At 44.5% G+C, this 22930-nt stretch overlaps 1 protein-coding gene and 1 long non-coding RNA gene across 2 annotated transcripts in view; one reads left to right on the top strand and one right to left on the bottom strand.

The window, feature by feature from the left end:
* LOC310634413 overlaps positions 1–22930 on the top strand; it is a 486982-nt gene that overhangs the window by 246581 nt on the left and 217471 nt on the right. The gene's annotated exons all lie outside the window — the stretch shown is intronic.
* The window catches only part of PPP1R1A (protein phosphatase 1 regulatory inhibitor subunit 1A), a 94585-nt gene that overhangs the window by 43888 nt on the left and 27767 nt on the right, over positions 1–22930 (bottom strand). The window contains exon 2 of the mRNA XM_083352771.1: positions 263–323. Coding sequence (XP_083208897.1) covers positions 263–323 — 61 coding nt within the window. The remainder of the gene's footprint in view (positions 1–262; positions 324–22930) is intronic.

Raw genomic sequence — 22930 nt, 5'->3', positions numbered from 1 at the left:
GATATTACTAGTTCTAGATTTTGAGATATTACTAGATCCAGATATTGAGCAATATTGGCTTGCAGCTGCTGGGAGGATATTTCAGTAATGCTTGGATGACTACAGATCCCCTTCCCATCCCTGACTTAAAGTCTTTGTTGTCTCACATACTACTATTCAAATTCTCTCCAGGACTGACCTACTGAATAGTAGCAAACCATTCCTGGATAGGGGGAGGGGAGGGGGGAATTTTCATTTAATCAAGTCATGCATCTGCTCTCACCAGGTGACGATTGGTCGCTGCTCAAGACCAAGGTGGCAGGAGTTGGGCGACGCCGTCGGATCTGTAGACGAAGAGAGATTAATTAAAGTAACTGCCGGTAAAGAACTTTTTTCTAAATATCCAAAAAAACTGCAGACAGGAGAGAGAGATAGTTATTTGTCAGCAATGCCAAAGACAGTTCTTTATTGTAGATGGTACACTGGAGACAGGCAACCCTGCCAATGTTTTTATGCAGATGTTTGTAGATTGCAGTTCTCAAAAGACGCAGTCAATGGCAAAGTACTGTGAGAACTGAGATATTTCTAACTGGCTATCTTATGGATATGTTGAACCGCTATTTCATTAGTCCTGTCTATAAAGGCAATACTAACTGGAGATGATGGGAAGTAGGCATCAAAGACATTTGGGCACTTATATGCCCTACCATTGCCATATGATTGGACAATTGATCGATCAATCAATCAATCAATCAATTAATCAATGCCCTACCCATTATGCTGGTAGTGTTCTTTTCCAATTATTTAACTGACAACAGAGTAAAAAAAAACTCGATAGAGCCATCATTACCACGGAGGACCACAAACAGCATAGCTAGAATTAGCAGAACCATTTTGAGCAAACAAGATTGAACAAAACCATCCTTTCTCACAAAAGTGACATTTTTGAGAACATGATGTCAGTCTTTCAAGGTAGTCCAGACAGGAAACCAAACCATAAGTCCTAATACTACCTTTATTGTAAAGTTACAGTAAAAGGAACCTGTGAATCTGAAAGCATTCCCCTCCCCCCAATGTTTTTACTTTCCAAAGATCTAGGAAGAGTTGCTTTTTTCACCCGCATCACTCCTTGGGATTCTGATTTCTCTTCCCTATTGTCTAGGCCAGGGGTCTTCAAACTTGGCCCTTTTATGACTTGTGGACTTCAACTCCCAGAATTCATCAGCCAGCGTGCCCAACTAAGGAATTCTGGGAGTTGAAGTTCACAAGTCACAAAAGGGCCATGTTTGAAGACCCCTGGTCTAGGCTGTGGCTCTCCCTCACTTCTCCCAAGGTTATTCTCACAGCCCAATACACATCACAGCACAATTACTTTTCAGCACTTCCTCTTAAGATTGCAGCTACCTCCTATCTTCAGACAGCTCAGGGATGCTGTCACCCTCATATCCCTTCAAGAAGACACCATGCTTGGAATCCCTCTTCCTCTCACTCAGCTCAGCCACTTTGGCTGGCAATGAACCAGGAGGCATATCAGTCGCTGGCCATTGAGATAATACCACTGACTGAGCTGAAGGAAAACATTTGGGAAGAGTTCGATCCTGTGACTCCGGATGAAGTGGACAAGATCATGGGGAAACTAAGTGCTGCCACATGTTTGTTGGACCCGTGTCCCTCCTGGCTAGTCTATGCATCTCGGGAGGTTACACGAGGCTGGCTCCTAGCAGTTATTAATGCCTCACTGAGTGAGGGGTACTTCCCTGCCGCCTTGAAAGAGGCGGTGGTAAGGCCCCTCCTCAAGAAACTGACATTGGACCCAGCTGTTTTAAACAACTTCCGTCCTGTCTCCAACCTTTGCTTCCTTGCGAAGGTCGTTGAGAGCGTGGTGGCACGACAGCTCCCTTTGAACCTGGAGGAAGCTGAATATCTAGATCCGTACCAATCGGGTTTCAGACCTGGGCACAGCACGGAGACGGCATTGGTCGCACTGGTGAATGATCTCTGGCGGGCCCGAGATAGAGGTTCCTCTGTCTTGGTCCTATTAGATCTATCAGCGGCTTTTGATACCATTGACCATGGTATCTTACTGCATCGTCTTGAGGGGCTGGGAGTGGGAGGCACCGTTCTGCGGTGGTTCTCCTCCTACCTCTCGGACCGTTCGCAGATGGTGTTGGCAGGAGGGCAGAGGTCAAGCCCTAGGCCTCTTAATTGTGGAGTGCCTCAGGGTTCGGTGCTCTCGCCCCTCCTGTTCAACATCTATATGAAGCCACTGGGAGAGATCATCCGTAGCTTCGGGGTGAAATATCATCAATATGCTGATGATACCCAGCTATTCATCTCCACCCCGAACCAACCCAGTGATGCCCTCGATGTGATGTCCCGTTGCCTGGAAGCGGTACAGATTTGGATGGGAGAAAACAGGCTTCAACTCAACCCGGCCAAGACTGAGTGGCTGTACATACCATCATCTCGTTTAGTCCAAGAAGTTCCATCTCTGACTATAGGAGGAGAGATGTTACCTCCCATTGATAGAGCACGCAATCTGGGCGTCCTCCTAGATTCACAACTCAGTTTTGAAGATCATATTGGAGCCGTGGCTAGGGGGGCATTTGCACAGATTCGTCTTATATACCAATTGCACCCCTTTTTGGACCGAGATGCCCTACGTACAGTCACCCACGCACTCGTTACCTCCCGTATTGATTACTGTAATGCTTTCTACATGGGGCTGCCCTTGAAGACCACCCGGAGGCTTCAGCTGGTGCAGAATGCAGCTGCACGTGTTGTGATGGGAGCTCCCCGATACTCCCATATTACACCCCTCCTGCGTGAGCTGCATTGGCTACCAGTTGCCCTCCGGGTGAGATTTAAGGTGCTGGTACTTACCTTTAAAGCCCTACATGGCTTAGGTCCGGGATACTTGCAGGACCATCTGCTGCCGGGAACAAATTCCCATCGTCCAGTACGCTCACACAGAGAAGGCCTCCTCAGGGTACCGTCGGCTAGACAATGTCAGTTGGCGACCCCCAGGGGGAGGGCCTTCTCTGTGGGAGCGCCAGCCCTATGGAATCAGCTCCCCCCTGAGCTTCGGATGGCCCAAAACCTCCAATTCTTTCGCCGCGGCCTCAAAACACTCCTGTTCCACCAGGCTGACCTGGACTGACAGGCATTTTAATTAATTTATATTTAGAATTTTTAATTTATTTTTTAAATTCTCTAATTTTAATTTATTACACAGATGTTCTCAATTTTTTTTATCTTGATTTGTACTTATTATATGTTTTGTTGTTAACCGCCCTGAGTCCTTCGGGAGATAGGGCGGGATATAAATCCCATCAATAAATAAATAAATAAAACGGTCTGGATAGAATAGCTAAGAACTCCATGGTTAAGCAAAGTAAAGGGTGTCATGCAGGGATGACCATAGCAAGCCATGCTTTCTTCAAAAATAAATAACGTTACTTTTTCATATATATTTTTTCGTGTTTGTGTGGGGGGGTATAGAATTGCTGGAATAAAGGTGCTGCTAAGAATCCCAATGACCAGTTTTTAACACATCCCAGTTGTGTTAAAGTTTGTCTAGTCTGCATGAGGCTAGGACCCTCTCCAATGTCCTTCAAGGACCAGGGAAAAACATCTCTTTTGATTCCAGTCTGAGGAATCAGTAAATGTGCTTTGCACTTCTTTCCAATTTTAAGTATTTTCAGCTCAATATTGTTAAATTTGTAACCGCTGTTTTTAGCTGTTGTTTTAGACTGGTTTCTAGCACTTGTGAATCATTTGAGACTCTAGAAAGAGTACAGAGAAGAGCAACAAAGATGATTAGGGGACTGGAAGCTAAAACTTACAAGGAACAGTTGCTGGAATTGGGTATGTCTAGTTTAACGAAGAGAAGGGTGAGGGGTGACATGATAGCAGTGTTCCAATATCTCAGGGGCTGCCACAAAGAAGAGGGAGTCAAGCTATTCTCCAAAGCACCTGAAGGCAGGACAAGAAGCAACGGATGGAAACTAGTCAAGGAGAGAAGCAACCTAGAACTAAGGAGAAACTTCCTGACAGTTAGAACAACTAACCAGTGGAACAACCTGCCTCCAGAAGTGGTGAATGCTCCAACACTGGAAGTTTTTAAGAAGAGACTGGACAGCTATTTGTCTGAAATGGTATAGGATTTCCTGCCTGAGCAAGGGGTTGGACTAGATGACCTCCAAGGTCCCTTCCAACTTTATTATTATTATTTCAGCTTATTATTGGGTGTGTTTGCTATATTGGATATACTATGTTTTTTAAAAAAAAAATTAGATAAACACAGTGCACTTCATTAACATTAATGGCCCTCCATGGAATATATCCACACACAACCAGCCATAATTGGGACAGCAGAAATCCTTTTTGATAATGGCCCCACTTCTATTCCCAGGGTATCCTCTTTTAAATTTCAACATCTATGCAGATATTTTGATTTGATCTTTTTTTAACGCGCTGTTGGCTGAGGCTGCATTGATGTTATGTCCCAAATGTATTACTGGACTGGAGTGTTTATTGCTTTATTATGTTACTGGTTTGTTCACTGTGTATATTTTTAGCCTCTGCCGTTTCCTTTTTTTAGGAAGCTGCAGCACAGACATTCAGCGCAGTCTTACCTGCAACCAGATACTGAAGGAGGGTGGCAGAAGAAGGCGGAGGATGGTGGTGGTGGTGGGGGAAATGATGAAGTCTTTGCTGCCAAAAAGCCTCACATCTTTTATGGGATGCATAATCCACATGCAGGGATGGAATGAAAATATGGGGCATACACGCAATTAATGGATGAAATATTCATAGCTCCATCCCCCCTCCCCCTCCTCCTATTTCCCACATAGCCACATCTATTTTTCATGTAGCTCTCCACATCTCAACCAGACGAACTGCAGACCTCGTGCCAAAAATATAGTTCATCTTGCTTTCAGCCTTCATCTAGTCCCAGTCTTCTTGCTGGGGCTGCTGATGGGCTGAAACGGAGGCGAGGTCATTCTGGTTGGATTTCTCTGCCGCTGCTTTTGGCTGGGGAACATTAAAATCTTCCCTATTCCAATGTAAAGGGGTGCTTAGCCGGTACATGGGGCTTCTCCCCTTTTAAAGCTACGGACCATAAAGGAGAACTATGGAGAATTATGGCCCCTTTACGGCTTGTGAATTTCAACCCCCAGAATTCCTGAGCCAGCATGAATCCCTACACAGAGCAACGACGATACAGGGTTCTTCCCGAAAACAAAAAAAAAGGAATGGTAATCACAGTATAACTACAGAGGTTCTATGACCTGCACGTCCTCCAGCCCAAAGGATCCCTCCCTGTTTGGTCGTGGAAAACCTGAACAAGAGAAGTCAGGGCGAAATTCATTTTTTTTTCTCTCCTCCCTTCTTTGGGTAGGGCAGGTTCTCCTCACTCTGGGTAAAAAGTTTTTAGGAAGAGACTGGACAGCCATTTGTCTGAAATGGTATAGGGTTTCCTGCCTGAGCAGGGGGTTGGACTAGATGACCTCCAAGGTCCCTTCCAACTATTATTATATTAAAATAGCTATCTGGCACTGGAAAGATAGCAAAAGAGTAAAAGGACAGCCGACGCAGGGGAGACTTCCTGGGGCAGCTTTTCCATTAAGGAAGGATTTCCAGCTGGCAGGAGGTGCTAGCTGCCATAGCTTTTGGAGGGGGACAGGCTCCCCCCCCCACTAGAGACTCAGCAGACGCAGATCAGCCTCTGTTGTGCAGTGACGTTTCGGCAGATTCTGTTTAGGCAGCTGCCTAATTCGACAGCCGCCTTTGGAGGGATCCGCAGTCGCCAGCTGTTACGCTCATTATTAACAGGCAGAGGGGGATGCTGCTAGCTAGATGCTGCTACTCACTAGAGTCCCCTGGCACAGAGTAGTAGAGCAACTGCTCCTATTAGGAATAAAGCCTCCTGAACACTGATCATGCTCCCGTGCAGGGTCCTTGGTTGGGCTGTAGCACTTTTCTTTGAAAATTCAAACTGTAGCATGGAAAGAAGTCGAAAAAAGTACCGTGCCAGATAAAAAGATAAAGAGAGAAATGAAAAGAGAGAAAATTAAATCAAGAGTGGGCTCTTAAAACATCAAGTACAAGAAACCAGATGACTGGGAGGGGAGGGGAGGGGGGGAAGGATTATTGCCAGCAGATTGTAAGGACAGCCAGGAAAGGACAAGAGAGGAATATAATGGGTTAATTGTGATTATAGAAAATACTTTCCACATCTCAACCATGTGCAGCTCAGAGGTTGGTAGGAATGCCTCCTGCAGGACCAAATGTCCAGGCAGATTCATATGAGCAGAGAAAGGCAATTAGATATCTTGAAACGGTTGTGAACTGATTTAGTGCCTTGCTAGGCAGCCATCAGCATTTTCTGCTAGCGTTTGAAACCCGGGAGCCAGTGAAGGCGTTGCAAAAAAAAAGAGAGAGAGAGTCACCTGCTTGATTTACTAGTGCCAATCATAACGTGAGCTGCTGTGTCTTTCAAAGCTGGCTAGTGTTTTTAGATGCTCTTCTTTGAAAAAAAAGAAAAAGAGAAAAAAAAGTTTGCAATAGCGTAGCATGCACTAACCGAATGTCTGAATGCACGAGTTCAGAGTGAATGAATAATTAACAGCCATAAGTAAGTCTTGTATGTGTCAGGAGGAGCACAGGCATGGGTCAGGGGAAAATGGGTGCAGCAAGCAGAAAAAAGGTGTTGTTTTTTTACTTTTTGTTCACCAGTTGTCTCTCTTTCCCCTTTCCACCTCTCCTGACCTTTCGTGTATTGATATTGCTTAGCTTCATTTTAACTTACTGAAAAATCAGCAGCAGCTGAATTGCAGGCGTTGCACAAAGGCCATGAACTAAGAGATCTTCAAAGGGATGGGTGTGTGTAGCGTGTGCGATAGACAAGCTAGCAGTCTTGCAGTGCTTTGAGGTCTAACAGGTTGCTTAGGATAGAACTTGAGACATTAATGGGCCATAAGAATTAATATTTTTTGTTTAAATAAAAAGAGCTAGAATCTCTCTTTCCCAGGGCAGGCTGGTTTCATCATAACAAAGCCGGGCCCGGGCCCACGATACATTGCGACACGTCACGTGACGAGTTTGACACCCCTGCTCTAATCTAAGAGCATGCCCTAAAGTGTGAAATATGTGCTACGCTTTGTAAACGATGCAAGCCCTCCATGCAAGCCCTAAACTTACTAGCTTTGCTTCTGAAGTTGTCTCCAACCCTACCGCCAGAGCTTTTTTACAGAGCTTTGCTTCTGAAGTTGTCTCCAACCCTACCGCCAGCAGTAATCACAGGCAGGCATCTGTGTAACTGAGTAACGTATTATGTTTATGTTTTTCTCTGAGTACGTGTGTACGTATATATATATATATGTGGACTGGGAAGCACAAGGTGGTTTACATATGTTCTGCTCAGGGACATGTGACCAAAAGGAAAGAATATGGAAGGGGAGTTTTGAATAAATTGAATAGAGGAGTCAGCTACTCATCTGCCTTTCCCATCGGAATGCATTGGGGGATTTTGTTTTGTTCCACAGATCCCAGGCAGACCTGGTCCATTTCTGAACTCCATTTTTTCCCCATGTTCTTTTGCCACACCAGCTTTGGGCCTGATCTGTTCAATTTTGGGGGAAAAATAGTACACTGAGAAATATAAAAAGAGAGCCCCAAGCCTCTTTACATAATCTCCTTGCCACATTCTGTTGGGCTGGAAATAGTAAAGTGGCATGGACTGAAAAGCAGACTGTCCTTTGGAGAAAATTACAGAAAGGGAAATGGAATTTAAGAAGGCAGAGATGCAGAGTGGATCCAAGCCAACACAATGTCACTGGCTGGGTTCCCAGATCAGAATAAACCATGGGATGGATTCACACAATATGCTTCAGAAGGTTAGTGAATTTATCCCGTGGGAGGAAGGCTGAATACATAATGCATTGACCAGTGTTTTTTTTTTGTAAGAGAAAAAGGTGCCGGAACTCACACGTGCCATACAACCCGCCTTGCCTACCCTACAAGGTTCCATCCAAAAAAGGTGCCGGAACTCCGTTCTGAGCGTTCTATGAGAAAAAAAGCCCTGGCATTGACCCATATTTTAACTAGATGACCTGGGTTCATTAAAAAAAATCATTAAGCTGCCAAAAAGAGAAGGAAATTACAAGTGAACAAACATAAGTTCAATGCCGCTTGGGGTGTGTGAAAGCCCTAATAAGCAGGCATATACATAAAATGAAGGCTACTGCTAAGTTTGTAAAGCCGCCCTGAGTCTTCAGAGAAGGGCGGGATATAAATGGAATTAAAATAAAAAAATAAATAAAAAAAATAAAAAATATCAAAATTAACCAGGTCTGGCAGGGAGTGCAAAGGGACTATATTTGTATCTGACCAGCTGAAGTATCTTGGGTGAACTCAGCTTTAAGATGGTTTGTTAAATTTAGACTTTGGACTTGTGTGAATCTAGCCATGACTGCTTGCCAGCTGTGACAGATTGTTCAGCCCTTCAGCGGGAACCCAGCCAACACCGAAGCTGCGGTGGCGCCAAAATTAAGTAATGTATGTTATGACGTCATCAGATGCAAACAATGCCCATTGACATTGCATGTCATTTGTGCAATGACACCCCAACAAATGTGAGATCACTTGTTCTCCTCCAGCAGTTACCTCTTCCAGCCAATTATGGCTTGTACAATGTCCCCAACCCAATCAGTATATACGTCAGTCTTGCACCTGAAACTTTTAAGGACTGGGTTATTGTGGACAGACAATACATGTTCATCTAGATCCATGGTGGCGAGCCTATGGCACAGGTGCCACAGGTGGCATGCAGAGCCCTCTCTGTAGGCACACGCGCCCTCGCCCCAGTCTTAGGCCTTAAACTGGGTTTTATAAAACCTCTTCGCTTTAGGCCTCTGCCGCCGTGTGCAAAAAAAAAAAAAGGTTCAATCCATCAATCAATTTCTTCTCGCGGGCAAAAAAAAGTTCTTGCAAAGTTGGAATTGATTGATTGAACTTTTTAGTCCCACCCACTCTGCCGTTACCAATGCAGCCACGCCCACCCAATGGGCCACGCCCACCCGGCACCTGATGATACATAAGTGGGTTTTGCGTTGCAGTTTGGGCACTTGGTCTCTAAAAGGTTCGCCTTCACTGATCTACATGTTCCCAAATGACAGTCCATAGTATCTCTCAGTGCTGGCTAGCTGACAGGGCTACTGGACATCGTAGTTTTGGAAGAAGCCAGGCTGCTTCCTCCCAAGTCCTGGATGAAATGCATTGTCCTGAAACAGGAGCTCAGGTTGTTGAAGCTCCTGCCTGCTGGCTCCAGGCTGCACTTAATATGATCAGAGAGTTAAATACACCAAAGTGCTTAATGTCTACAGTGTACACACTCGCTCTTTCTTTCTGTGTGGAGAGCAGCATGGAGTTAAGTGCTGTTAATGATTAATTAATTATACTCTCTCTCTCTCTCCCTCTCTCTCCTTCTCCCTCTCTCTTTGGAGATGAAGCGTGCTATGTTAGAAGCTATTAATAATGCCTCTGCATTGAGGGAAGCTGGCAGTCTGGTTCTCCAGCTAATGCAGGGATATTATAAATAAGTGCAGCCATTCCCTGAGTGTCTAAATTTATGGCATGTAATTAGTCCATATGTTTTGTCAAGAATCAATGTTTCAGCTCAAAAGTCCAGATTTGTTTTGTGTTATATTTTTATAAAAAATGAATGAGCGGGGGTGGGGGGGGGTAGAAGGGGAGAGAATGAGACCAATCGAGTGTTGGGTGAACTTCACCTCTCCATAATCATTAGTGGTGACACTAGTTAAGCTTCTGAAAAAATAGGGTATCACAACCCCAGAAAGCATGCTCGAAGGGCTGTTCCCCTGATAATTGGTACTTTTTTCCTCCCATGAGTGATAAGGAATCTTGTCTCTTTGTCTCTGTCAAGACAGACACCTATTTGCAAAGCAGCACCTGGACTATTAGTTTGAACTCAGAACTAGGCTTAGCACATCTCTTGAAGATTCCTCTGTCAGCAACAGATCAATTGAGGATCCTCTGGTTGAACTGCCCAGTAATATTAGACTAGAGGGGTAGGCAACCTCGGCTCTTTTATGACTCATGGACTTCAACTCCCAGAATTCCTGAGTCTGACTCAGGAATTCTGGGAGTTGAAGTCCATGAGTCATAAAAGAGCCGAGGTTGCCTACCCCTAGACTAAAATGAGGTGGGTTGGCGTTAGTCTCACTATCTAGATCAGGGGTCCCACCGGTTTGCGGCATGCCTGCAACTGGGCCACGCAAACAAGTGAAGCCCCATTGGCGGGATACAGACACCATGTAAAACCACACCCCCTCCAGTCGACAGAAAAACCTTTCTCCATGGAACCGGTCCCTGGTGCCCAAAAGGTTGGGGGCTGCTGATTTAGACCAAACCTAGACGTCAACTTACATGAAGGCTGAAATTTTGGGGTTTTTTTTAAAGAGTTTGATGCAGTGGTTAAGGCATCAGGCTGAAAACCAGGGGAACTGTGAGTTTTAGTTCTTCCTGAGGCACAAAGCCAGCTGGGTGACCTTAGGCTAGTCACTTTCTTTCAGCCCTAGGAAGAAAACAATGGCAATCCACTTCTAAAAAACCTTGTCAAGAAACCTGCAGAAATTGTCCAAGCTGTTCCTAAGAACTAGACATAATTAAATGGAAGAAGAAAAAGAAGTAACCGTGTTTTACAAGTCTGACTTCACTCCCCCTCCCCCATATACTAGTATAAATTAGGGAGGATCTGCTTCAGTTGTTGTTGTTGGGTTTGTTTTTTTTGCATATTTCCTTCATCTTTCAAAACTTAGTTTTGCCCCTTGTCCCCTTAGTAAAGGGATCTGATCTATTTCTCTTAAGGTCACCTTCCTCAGCCTGCAGAGTTGGTATCTTGGAATCTAAAGCCTTGAAGAAACGCCAGCTTCCTTTTAGTATGTTTGCAAATCAGGTTACCACGATAATCTAAAAGTATGTTTTATTTTTCCGGGCATAGCATCTTATGTGAATATAACAGTTGTGGAGATATCAGTCTGTGCAGGTAATCCATCCAGGAAACCAAAACTAGGAATACAAATACTACTTTTGTTGTAAGTTTACAGTAACAGAATCTTGCAAGTCTGAAATCACTTTTCCCCCTCCGTTGCTTTTACTTCCCTGAGAACTAGGGAGGGTCCCTTCTGAAATGCTTTCTCCACCCCATCCCTCCTTTGACTCAGATTTCTGTTATCAGATCATCTAAGTTGTACCTCTTCTTTCTGCCTCCCAAGGTTATTCTTGCAGTCCATTACACCAGGCCCCTGAGCCCCTAGTACCACAGCTGCCATCAATTACTTCTGGCAAAGCCGATGGGATAATGGGAACTACAAGTTCAAAACTTATAGAAAACCCTCTCTGGGGAAGGCAAGGCTATCTGCCCCTTCAGGTTTTAGTGGCTCCCATCCAAGATGCATGTTGCACCAGCAATCCCTATCTGCCTTTAAAAACAGCAAGCACAAAATGATAATTGGGTACTGTAGGAGACGACCAGGCAGAGGTGAGGTCAAATGAGTCATCAGTTTGGAATCCTTACACAGGCACAAGAAACCTAAGTCATGCCACCCAGGAATTCTGTTAACTCTTATCTAGTGCCAATATGCCTTGACATTAATAGACCAGATTCTTGTGTATACATCGCATGTAATAAACGTTTAGTGGTTTGAACTCAACTCTTGTTCCTATTTGTGCCTGACAGATAGCAGACAATGATGATAATTGTGTGAAACTAAAAATTTCAATAGATTTTTGTTCAATGCTGAACCATGAAAATTGACTTAAACTCCTTATTGTTCAGTGTCACAAAGACAAACACATGGCTCCCACTATTCAGAACTGTTTGCAGAACTGGTTAATTGATCAGCAATGGATGGTTACAATGAGTGATGGTTTCAATTTACCCATGCCTGTAAATACACATTGTAAACTTTTGCTTCTTTTTTCAGTTTCGTTATTGTTCTTTTATAATTATGTGTAATCTTTTTCTTTTTTTGTATTTAGTTAATAAAAAAGTCTTTAAAAAAAGATAATTCTGTAAAATGGGAAAATACTAATTACACAAAGGAAGTCTCAGTGACCTGGTCTGCGACTGTGTTTGACCGTTGGCTTTCTGGCAACACTAATGATATGGTTCAGAACTGTGTTGGAAATGCAAACACAAGGGAGACAATCTAATGTTTATGAATAATTGAGCAACTAGCCAAATACAAGGGCATGAGAACAGTCAGAAGAGTCACCCCTTCAAACCAGGTTTAATACTCAGGACAGTCCTCTCTCTCTTAGGACAAGAATACAATAGTTGACACAATTTTCTTCTGGGGTTCGCATGGCCCTGTTTTCATCTCACAGGGAAGAGTACAAAGGAGGAAAGCTGGGACTAGGCCTTGCACCTGAGTTTTTGCCTTTTGACGTGTTCCTATGTAGATGGGGGAGAAATGCACGGGATTTCCATTAAAAACATTTCACTTCTTTCTTGTAAGTGCATATGAATGAACCTAATGCCCAAAGTGCAGTGCTAAAGAAAAATTACATGGGAAATAAACTAGGACATGAAAAAAAAGAGTACATGTTTGGAGCAATGAATGGCTGGGCTTATAATCTGGAAACTGATCAGCAGCAAGGATGAAGCAAACATTATGAGAACTATATGGAATGTCTTACCCTCTTCTAGTATTTCCATTATTCTTCAATCTAGATTCCTGGCTCACTCTGCAATCCTACCTTTCTAGCTTATCCTGTGATTCTGTTTTGGTCTGGAGGACTATCTGATTCTGTAGCTCCTGGCTTACTATTGCAAATGGCTACTTTGCCCTGACAAGAGACAAGAGCATTGATCACCATAGCTATGTTTAAATTGAAGCCCTACCCCCAGGATGAGAGACCACAACTAGATTTTAGGCACAGTTAACATTCTCTGAAGTGGGACCAACAGGAATGGAATCTTCTAATCACAGCTTATGAAATTTGATGCCTTGTGATTACCAGCTTGCTTGTGGGTCCCCAAGGGCAGGATTTCCTACATCAGTACGTCACCAGGAAAACAATCTTAGTAGTTATACTGAGAACATCAGAGTCTCCTGAAAATTAAAAGTTTAGGGAAGATTGTAAAGATTTTTGATCGTGATTAATCTCATTGGAGGGACGCGGTGGCTCAGTGGGTTAGGACGTTGAGCTTGTCAATCAGAAGGTCGGCAGTTTGGCGGGTCAAATCCCGTGTGCCGCATAACAGAGTGAGTGCCTGTTACTCGTCCCAGCTTCTGCCAACCTAGTAGTTCGAAAGCACGTAAAAATGCAAGTAGAAAAATAGGGACCACCACGGTGGGAAGGTAACAGCGTTCCGTGCGCCTTTGGCATCTAGTCATGCTGGCCACATGACCATGGAGACGTCCTCGGACAAGCGCTGGCTCTTCGGCTTTGAAATGGAGATGAGCACCGGCCCCTAGAGTTGGAAACGACTAGCACGCATGTGCGGGGAAACCTTTACCTTTACCTTAATCTCATTGGAACTCTTTATGGCACAGAATTTCTTTCAAATCTATTTCAGAAAATCATCAGGAATAGATCAGGAAGACAAGTCATAGGTAGCACTCCAGTTCAGTAAAATTGCGCTATATTTTGTTGACAAGATGCACCTACTGAATTGGTGCATATTGCCATCTTCTTTGGCAATGCCCAGTTAGTTCATTTGGCTTGTAAAGAAATTAGGAAAATCACTCAACAAGCTTTTATAATGAGCCCTGCTGTTGGTTTATTGTTCATATTTTTAATGTTGTATAAATTGTACAAACATAAATCACTGTAGCATAAGAAATTAATTCATTTCCTGTTGTTAACTGCCAAATCCAATAATGCAAAAACTGGAGAATTAAAATTCATGGTTCATTGAAAAAGAAGTATTTAAAAGTATGGGAAGTTGCTCTGATTTAAAAATTGGCACAACACACAAAGAACGTTGAAACCTCCCAGAATTGAGACTAAATGTACTCAAGTCCATTTATTAGTTACTGTATATTATTAATGCTTCCCTAAAACATTGCCTTTGGCTGTACAAATGTCACTGAATAGAAATACTGAGTACGTATTGTTTTCCCTTTATATCACAAAGATTCAGAAATATTGTATTCGTTTTTGACTGTGCATTCCCATTTTTCCTTGTTTTTTTCTCCTTTTCTCCAGTTACTTTTGTTTCTCTTATGAATTTGCTATTTTAAATGCTGTATTTTTTTGCCATTTTTCAAGTAAAAACAATTAAGATGAGAATAGTTTAACAGGCATTGCCCAAACTGTAGTAGAAAGCAAGAATAAGACAAATACAGAAAAATAGTATCTATAGATTTATATCTAAGTCCTGCCTCTGCCGTGAAAGCCAACTGGATGACTTTGGGCCAGTCAGTGTCTCTCAGCCCAACCTAACGTAAAGGTAAAGGTTCCCCCGCACATGCGTGCTAGTCGTTTCCAACTCTAGGGGCCGGTGCTCATCTCCGTTTCAAAGCCGAAGAGCCAGCGCTTGTCTGAGGATGTCTCCGTGGTCATGTGGCCGGCATGACTAGACGCCAAAGGCGCACGGAATGCTGTTACCTTCCCACCGTAGTGGTCCCTATTTTTCTACTTGCATTTTTACGTGCTTTCGAACTGCTAGGTTGGCAGAAGCTGGGACGAGTAACAGGCGCTCACTCTGTTACGCGGCACTCGGGATTCGACCCGCCAAACTGCTGACCTTCTGATCAACAAGCTCAGCGTCCTAACCCACTGAGCCACCGCATCCCTCAACCTAACTTACAGCATTGTTATTGTGGGGGGAAATAGGAGGACGAGGAGGAAGGTGAGATGGATATGTTCACTGTCTTGAGTTAATTGTAAAAAAATGCCTGCCCTTACAAGAAGCATCAAGAGCATGGGTGTCAAACTCGCCGCATCACATGACATGCTGTGATGTATTGCGACTTTTTTTGCATTGCCGGAGCTGGGGTTGGCACGGCCTCCACATGATGCAACCGGCCTCCAGGCCAGCAGTTTGATGACACCCCCCCCCCCCGATCTAGAGGCTGCCTTCAAAATCTGGGCCTCTGGGCCATTCACCATTCACCAGCCAGGTGAGCCACTCATATCTTCATTGGCTGAGTCTTCTTCCCCCAAGCATTATAACTAATTGGAGCTTGATAGTTTTGGGCTCAATGCAATAGCACAGAACAGAAAAAGGAAGGCCTACTGCTCTCCAATCATGGGCCTACTTAGCTGGGTAGTGGTCTTTCTCCTAGTGTTTCTGCCCATTTACTATGACTGGGCTGTTGTGATTCAGGGTCAGCCTGTGGGTTCGGCAGTTGGGTCGGACGATTCAGAGGAGGAGGAGGGGGGTGTTGAAGAGCTTGCTGATGATGGCCTTGAGGCTCTGCAGAGCCCTCAGCCGGGCCCCTCCCACTTGGTCACGACGGAGACACAGCTGTGTGAGCCTGACAGCGTGGATGAAGATGACCCACAGCTGGCCCTGTTCAAGGACCCCCGACGCAGGAGGCAGTCAATCAGGAGTAAACAGAGGAAGGCAATGGGGCACCTCGGAAGGAGGCAGACAGAGGCCACACCCTGAACTGTATTTAAGGGGAATGTGTGGGAGGGCTGGTTTGCTGAAGGCAACCGCTTGGATAGTTCCTGTTTCATAGCTCCTGTTTCATGGTTGGTGTCTTGTCTTGCTCTGTTTTATGTTAATAAATTTGGCAGGCTTTATTCCAGCCTCTTGCCATTTGTAAAGGGGTTGTTCCTGCTTTTGCTGCAGGGCCGGTAGCAGGCTGGTACAGAACATGGGCACTCAGGTCTCTTCTATTAAAAGCAGAGGGAAGCAACCCCTTACAAATTTAGTATTATATTTTGTAAGTTGCCCAGAATCCACTGGAATGGGTGGCTATACTAAATAAAAAATGCCATGGCATACCATACCGTACAATGTCTCTTCCAGCTTAAGCTGACTGGACGTACTAAGGACTTTGCCATATTTTCAGATGGAAGACGCAACCCCTTACTTAAGCTGGACTGGATCTCCCACAAGAGCAGAAGAGCTCAAACACAGCCAAGTCAAAGCTACCACAAATACCGTTAAAGACTTTAAAAAAAACTCTCTTTCTGGCACACCAAAGTACTACCGGAACTGGAGGGTAAACTTCACAGTCCAACAGGCCACAATCCTATAACCCTCAAAGGGACTCCCAGAACATAAGTTATTTTGCATTCTCCCTTTTCCTGATACAGGAAAGTAGCCCCGAAGGAGGCAAGATGCTGAGAAGTCACAGATCGGCTTTAGCTTTTGAAATGCCTCTTAACCAATGAATAATCCATGCCCAGACTAGAGCTGACAGATGTGCACTGCATTTGTTATGTACTTGGGAATGTCTGTTTGAACTTCAAGGAAGTGCTTTCCTGCTAGGAGAATGACTGAAGGATCCTCTCAAAGTGCCTTCTCCAAACCCAGCGGTACTCTGCAAAGGAGCAGTGGGCTAATGCCTCCTTAAGTAACACCAGCTGCCTGCAATTAGTGCAGGTTCACATCCCACCAGGCTCAAGGTTGACTCAGCCTTCCATCCTTCCGAGGTAGGTAAAATGAGGACCCAGATTGTTGGGGGCAATAAGCTGACTTTGTAATAATGCCGCTTGGGGGGGTGTGTGAAAGCCATAATAAGCAGGCATATACATAGAATGAAGGCTACTGCTAAGCACATTGGTTTGTGCTTAAATTGTAAGCCGCCCTGAGTCTTCGGAGAAGGGCGGGATATAAATGGGATTAAAATAAAATAATAAATAAATAAAGCCTCAGATCAGAATGGTGACTCTGCTTGACAGTAAGAGGCTCTTCTGTCCACCTGCCAGTCAATCAAAGTGGACTGACCTTGTTCTGACAAAGTACAGTGGGGTACCCCATTCATATGAAGTGCCTGGTCAAAGGGGAAGCAACATGCCTCTGTGGGGGAAGATTCTCACCAAACTCTAATTGGTGCAAAATGCAAAGCACTGCCTGTTGTTAATGGGTGAGAACAAACAGTTGCCGGTACTGCACTGTTTGCTAATAGGCTTCTGTGTACAGTTTGAAGTGAAAAGCCCTACGTAGCTTGGCACCTGCAGCACTTTCTGCCTCAAATAAACCCTACCTACTTGGTGTACTTTTCCCATTTAGGCATGTTCAGGTTTCTCTTCTGTAGGAAATTCAGGCGTTCCTCTGAAAGAGCACCTCCTATTTGTAAGAATCTTCCACTAAAGATCTGGATAGCATCTTCATCCTTTAGTCTTTGTAGATAGCACCTGTGGACACACACGCACACACAATTGGCTGATTTATTAACTTTGCAGTTATGTATTTGGATTACTTTTCCACTGCCGTGCATCCTCAAAAAATGTAATAGGACAAAACCAACAGGGGGAAAAAAATGTGGATCATAGCCAGATCAGCATCTCCATCAGAGCGTCGCAAGCCATTCAAGTGGGTTATCTGGAGTCTGTGTGCTATGAATAAACCACCTTTTCTTCTTCTTTAGAGTAGCTCCAATGCCCTGAGCTGGAAAAGCATTTGCCTTTTGCATGTATCAGTCTCCTAACTCCCTGTAAAGTAGCCCAAGGTGGGGGAAGATATTGGATTTCAACCTGACTTGAAAGAGAAATCTGGGGGGAAAAAATCAGGCTACCAGCCTGCAGTGAGCTGCTTTAGGTTAACTTCCCCCCCCCAAGCATTTTCTACTATGTTTCCTAGAGACAACCTCACTTGACACATTTTGAGAGTGTTAAGATTGGGAAGGAACACTTTTTAGAAAAATAGGTGAGATGACTTACCATTGTTGACCATGAATAAGTGGCCCACTGTGCATTTTCCCTCTTTTTTATTTTTATAGGCATTTCTTGTTCCCCTCAGAGGGGCATCTAGGAAGTGAGTTCCCAGCTCTAAATAACCCAGTGTACTTCTTAGACCAGCGGGGATCTGAACCTAATCATAAAGAATGTCAGGCTTCAAACTGGGATGAATATTATGAACAGCAATCGCAACAGGGCTTCAAAAGGTTGGATGCCATTTGTCAAGTAATGCTACTTCCTAGGAATTCTCATAGGCCTGGCAGTAGCAGTTGAGTAGGAAATCTACTATTCGGTGCAAAGGATCAGGAGCTTTGCTGCAGTGACTATTCTGTTGAGCTTGTTTCTTCTGGCAAGTAGTTTTAAGAATGATCATTTTAAGATGACCCAAAATGAGGTTCCACTAAAGGCCATCAAAACAAGTGCTCCAGTCTGGTTTTCAGTTACTGCCATTAAGCAAACCTCTTGCTTTCATTGGATAAGCCTGATTTAAAAAACAAACAAACAGTAAGCTTGTTGGAAGCCACAGGATAAAACTTGTCATCTTAACAACCATATGAAAGTGATCTGCCATTATCATCTTCTGGGATGTTTCCTTGATTTCCAAGTTTAGCTTTTAGCCCTGCTTGTGGCTTTTTTTTCCTGAGATCAGTCATTGTTGGTGAAATACTGCTGCTTGTTAGAAGAGCATTTTCTTCCCACCATTTCATTTCTGCTCTGTACCAGCCTGCTACCGGCCCTGCAGAAAAAGCAGGGACAACCCCTTTACAAACGGCAAGAGGCTGGAATAAAGCCTGCCAAATTTATTAACATAAAACAGACACCAACCATGAAACAGGACTATTCAAGCGGTTGCCTTCAGCAAACCAGCCCTCCCACACATTCCCCTTTTATACAGTTCAGGGCGTGGCTTCTCTCTGCCTCCTTCCGAGGTGCCCCATTGCCTTCCTCTGTTTACTCCTGATTGACTGCCTCCTGCGTCGGGCGTCCTTGAACAGGGCCAGCTGTGGGTCATCTTCATCCACGCTGTCAGGCTCACACAGCTGGGTCTCCGTCATGACCAGGTGGGAGGGGCCTGGCTGAGGGCTCTGTGGAGCCTCAAGGCCATCATCAGCAAGCTCTTCAACACCCCCCTCCTCCTCTGAGTCGTCCAACCCAACTGCCGAACCCACAGGCTGACCCTGAATCACAACAATTTCCTTCTTCCCTTCTAATGTTAAGCAGGCCTTCAAAATGCTACTATATCAAATAACAGGATGATCACATGAAAGGAATGTGTAAAAATCCTTCTCTGGTTTAAAATACAGTAGCTCAAGGAATTGGATCACCTCTTTCATTGGACATCCCTACAAAGATGGTGACATGAAGATGATGATCTATCTCTGTGTTGGTGAACCTATGGCACCAGCCCTGCAGAAAAAGCAAAGAAAATAGTGGTCCCTATTTTTCTACTTGCATTTTTATGTGCTTTCGAACTGCTAGGTTGGCACTCGGGATTCGACCCGCCAAACTGTCGACCTTCTGATCGACAAGCTCAGCGTCCTAACCCACTGAGCCACCGCGTCCCTATTATAAGATATAGGTAAAGGTAAAGGTAAAGGTTCCCCTGCACATGCGTGCTAGTCGTTTCCGACTCTAGGGGCCGGTGCTCATCTCCGTTTCAAAGCCGAAGAGCCAGCGCTTGTCCGAGGACGTCTCCGTGGTCATGTGGCCGGCATGACTAGCACGGAACGCTGTTACCTTCCCACCGTAGTGGTCCCTATTTTTCTACTTGCATTTTTACGTGCTTTCGAACTGCTAGGTTGGCAGAAGCTGGGACGAGTAACAGGCGCTCACTCTGCTATGCGGCACTCGGGATTCGATCCACCAAACTGCCGACCTCCTGATCGACAAGCTCAGTGTCCTAACCCACTGAGCCACTGCGTCCCTTCTATTATAAGATATATCTAGGTTCAAATCACATATCACAGCACTTTTTTTCATTTTCATTGACAGGTATCAATTATCCTCTTGGAATTGCAGGTAAAGCCTCACATTTTGTTGCCCTCTGCTTTTGATGGCTTACACAGAGGAAGGGAGGTCCCTTACCTGTTGCACAAGCACTCTGTTTCCAGTTTTCAGAATGCAATCAGATACTTCTAGCAACCCAGTGTGCTCCTTCCTGGGAACCTGTTGGGAGGAGTCTACTTCTACTATCCAGAAAAAAGAGATGGCCAGCTCAGCCCTTTATAGAACTATAGTAATTGGGCCAAACACATTGAAATTCTGGATCATTGCAACCTAGATGTGTTCGAAAGTACATTGTGTGCGAACTGCCTGGTTCTACAGAAGACATCTCCTTTGAATGAAGTGCTTTTTCACATTCTGCTATTGTTTACAGATTGAGGCCTCCTTTCAGAAATCTCAATTCAGGGCAGAGATGTTGAAAGGATTTAATATATGACATGTAGGATGTTAGGAACAATAATGGAGTCTTTCTCTCCCACCCCACCCCCTATCCCCCAGTATCCATGTACAGAAGTAACAAATGGAGAATGTCTGAACATGGCAAAAATTAATTGTGCCTGCAAGATTTAGTATAGCCAGAATGTTGACAAAGACTTTTTGAATTACCCAAATTAGTTAGAAGTGGTGAGATCCACAAAAGATAAAATTCTTAATGACTAGAACAGTCGCAATGGTTGTGGGTAAATTTGTTTTTTTTAGCAGGAGTGTTTCAAAGGAAATAGTGACTAGTGTAATAGTTAATTCTTTGAGAGATAATAAAGAACTAATGTGCTGGATAACGGTCAGGTAAGGAATGATGACCCATAAGTAGGCATATTGTATCTTAAGTATTATACTTTCCAAGTTCTTAAGACTAGGCTTGTTTTGCAATTTCAAATGAAAACCTAGAATATCCAGATTTCTTTTTTTTCTTTTCTTTTTTTCTATAGGTGTGGATGGAGCACATTGCATTATAATAGGCTATTTTATACCAGTTGAAATCTATCCAAAACGCAAAGGTACAACTAACACACATGAACTCTATACTTTAAAATAATTTTCAGATAAAGATTGTGCTGTTTCCTGACATCTGGCCTGGTTCTGAGAATTTCTGCACTACATGACTCATTCCTTCCTCCCCCCCAGTCATTCTTAAATGGAGCCAGGACTCTATCTGAATGAATTAACCTAGCGGTGGGGGGGGGTGAGAAGGAGGAGTCAAGGAACTTTTTGCAGATACTTAACGAGATGCCCTTTGACACCCACGCTCATTTGCCACAGCTACGCCAGTGACAAGAATAACCGGGAACAGATGCGAGAAAGCATCTTGACATCTTCCTCAGGAAAAGAGGGGAAAGATCAGGAGGAAGGAGAGAAAACACAGCTTGGGGAAACAAGTATGATTTTGAGTATGGTTTATGTCACAATCAATCTGTCAGCTTTTAAAAGGTGCTTCAAAATACACGCTGGCTTGGTGACACAAACTACAATTGCTACCTGTCAGGCATTCAGAGGCCGTTTCGTAAATTTCATAGCATTTCTCGCCACGGCGGCACATCAGCGGCCCTGAGGAGAAGTGGAGTTGGGGTAAAGCATGATGGAACGTGCGACGAAACACCCCCCACCTCCACCAACATCACTTCAGAGATCCTGATCCAAGCAAGCTCCCCTTGGTTGTCAGTGCCTTTTCCCACTAAAGCGTATAAACCAGACATGTCAAACACAAGGGGGCCAGATCCGGCCCGCGAAGTGGTTTCATGTGGCCCGCGAAGCCATCCTGGAAACAGTGAGGGAACGGCCCCCACTGCCTTGGCCCTGGCCCAGAGACCCTCCTTCTGCCAGAGACCCTCAGATCTGTCCCACTCCTGCCCAGGCCCCCAAAGGCACCCTTGATGCGAACGATGTAGAGCTGGCCATGCCCACCCAGTAGGCCGTATGCACTCTAGCCACACCCACCCAGTAGGCCACGCCCACCCTGGCCATACCCACCCGGCCCCCAGAGGGCAACCGCAATGCTGATGCGGCCCTCAATGAAATTGAGTTTGACACCCCTGGTATAAACAATGAGTGAAGAGCGAAGAGCGGAGAGGGGAGGCAGCCTCCTCCGCTTCTTTTATATTCTTGACAATGGCAACGTGCAGTGAACGAAATGACACATCTAGGGCGCTTGGGAATGGGACTGAGAAAGCCTTCAGAAGCAACTGTCATCCTTCTGCCACCAAAACTATCACTAGAGGAGAGGTCACCTCTTCCTGCTCTTCGAAGGCTGAATATAAAAAGCCATCGAAAATGTACCATTTCACAGCATTTCAGTTCCCTTTTTTTTCCACCCGTCTAAAAAAAAAAAAAGAAAAAGTACGGGTAGTCCTCGCTTTAACGACTGGTCGCTTAGCAATCGTACAAAATTATGACAGGCTTCCTCAGTGCTAGTTCTGATCCAATTCCGGGGTTCTGATGGACGCATGTGCGCGTGTGTGCCCACATACATACACACAGAGAGACATCACGGCCACATAAGTGCATTTTGGGTGCTTGGCAATCGGCTCCCCTTTATGGCCATTTACAGTGTCTTGTGGTCACATGACTGCAATTTTCAGCATTTTTTTTTTTACATTTCCAGTTTATTTCCGATTTCCACTATAAAACAGGTCTGGGGGGGAAAAATAGGTCTGCTTAATGACCGAAGTGCTTACTTAACCACAGCATTTGCTTAATGACCATTGCAAAAAAAAGGACATAAACTTGGGTGTGGTCACATGGCAACTTGCTTAATGATCACCACAAACTTAGGACAGTAATTCTGGGCTCAGTTACAGTTATAAGTTGAACACTACCCGTAAAGACACCTTGTAGTTGAGGTTGGCTTTGGTGACTAAATCCATGCAGTTCCTGGCAATGTTTGGAACTGGTTTACATCTTCTTCTAGGTCGATGTTCTTATGACTTCTCTGTCCAGCCCAGTCTTTCTCAACCTTGGCTACATGAAGATGTGAGGACTTCAACTCTCAAAATTCTGAGAGCTGAAGTCTTCAGATATTCAAGCAGCTAAGGTTGAAAAACTCTGCTCCAGCCTATCG

The sequence above is a fragment of the Vipera ursinii genome (genome assembly GCF_947247035.1).
Source record: "Vipera ursinii genome assembly, chromosome: 2".
Taxonomy (NCBI): domain Eukaryota; kingdom Metazoa; phylum Chordata; class Lepidosauria; order Squamata; family Viperidae; genus Vipera; species Vipera ursinii.
This window is presented reverse-complemented; position numbering and strand designations above follow the sequence as displayed.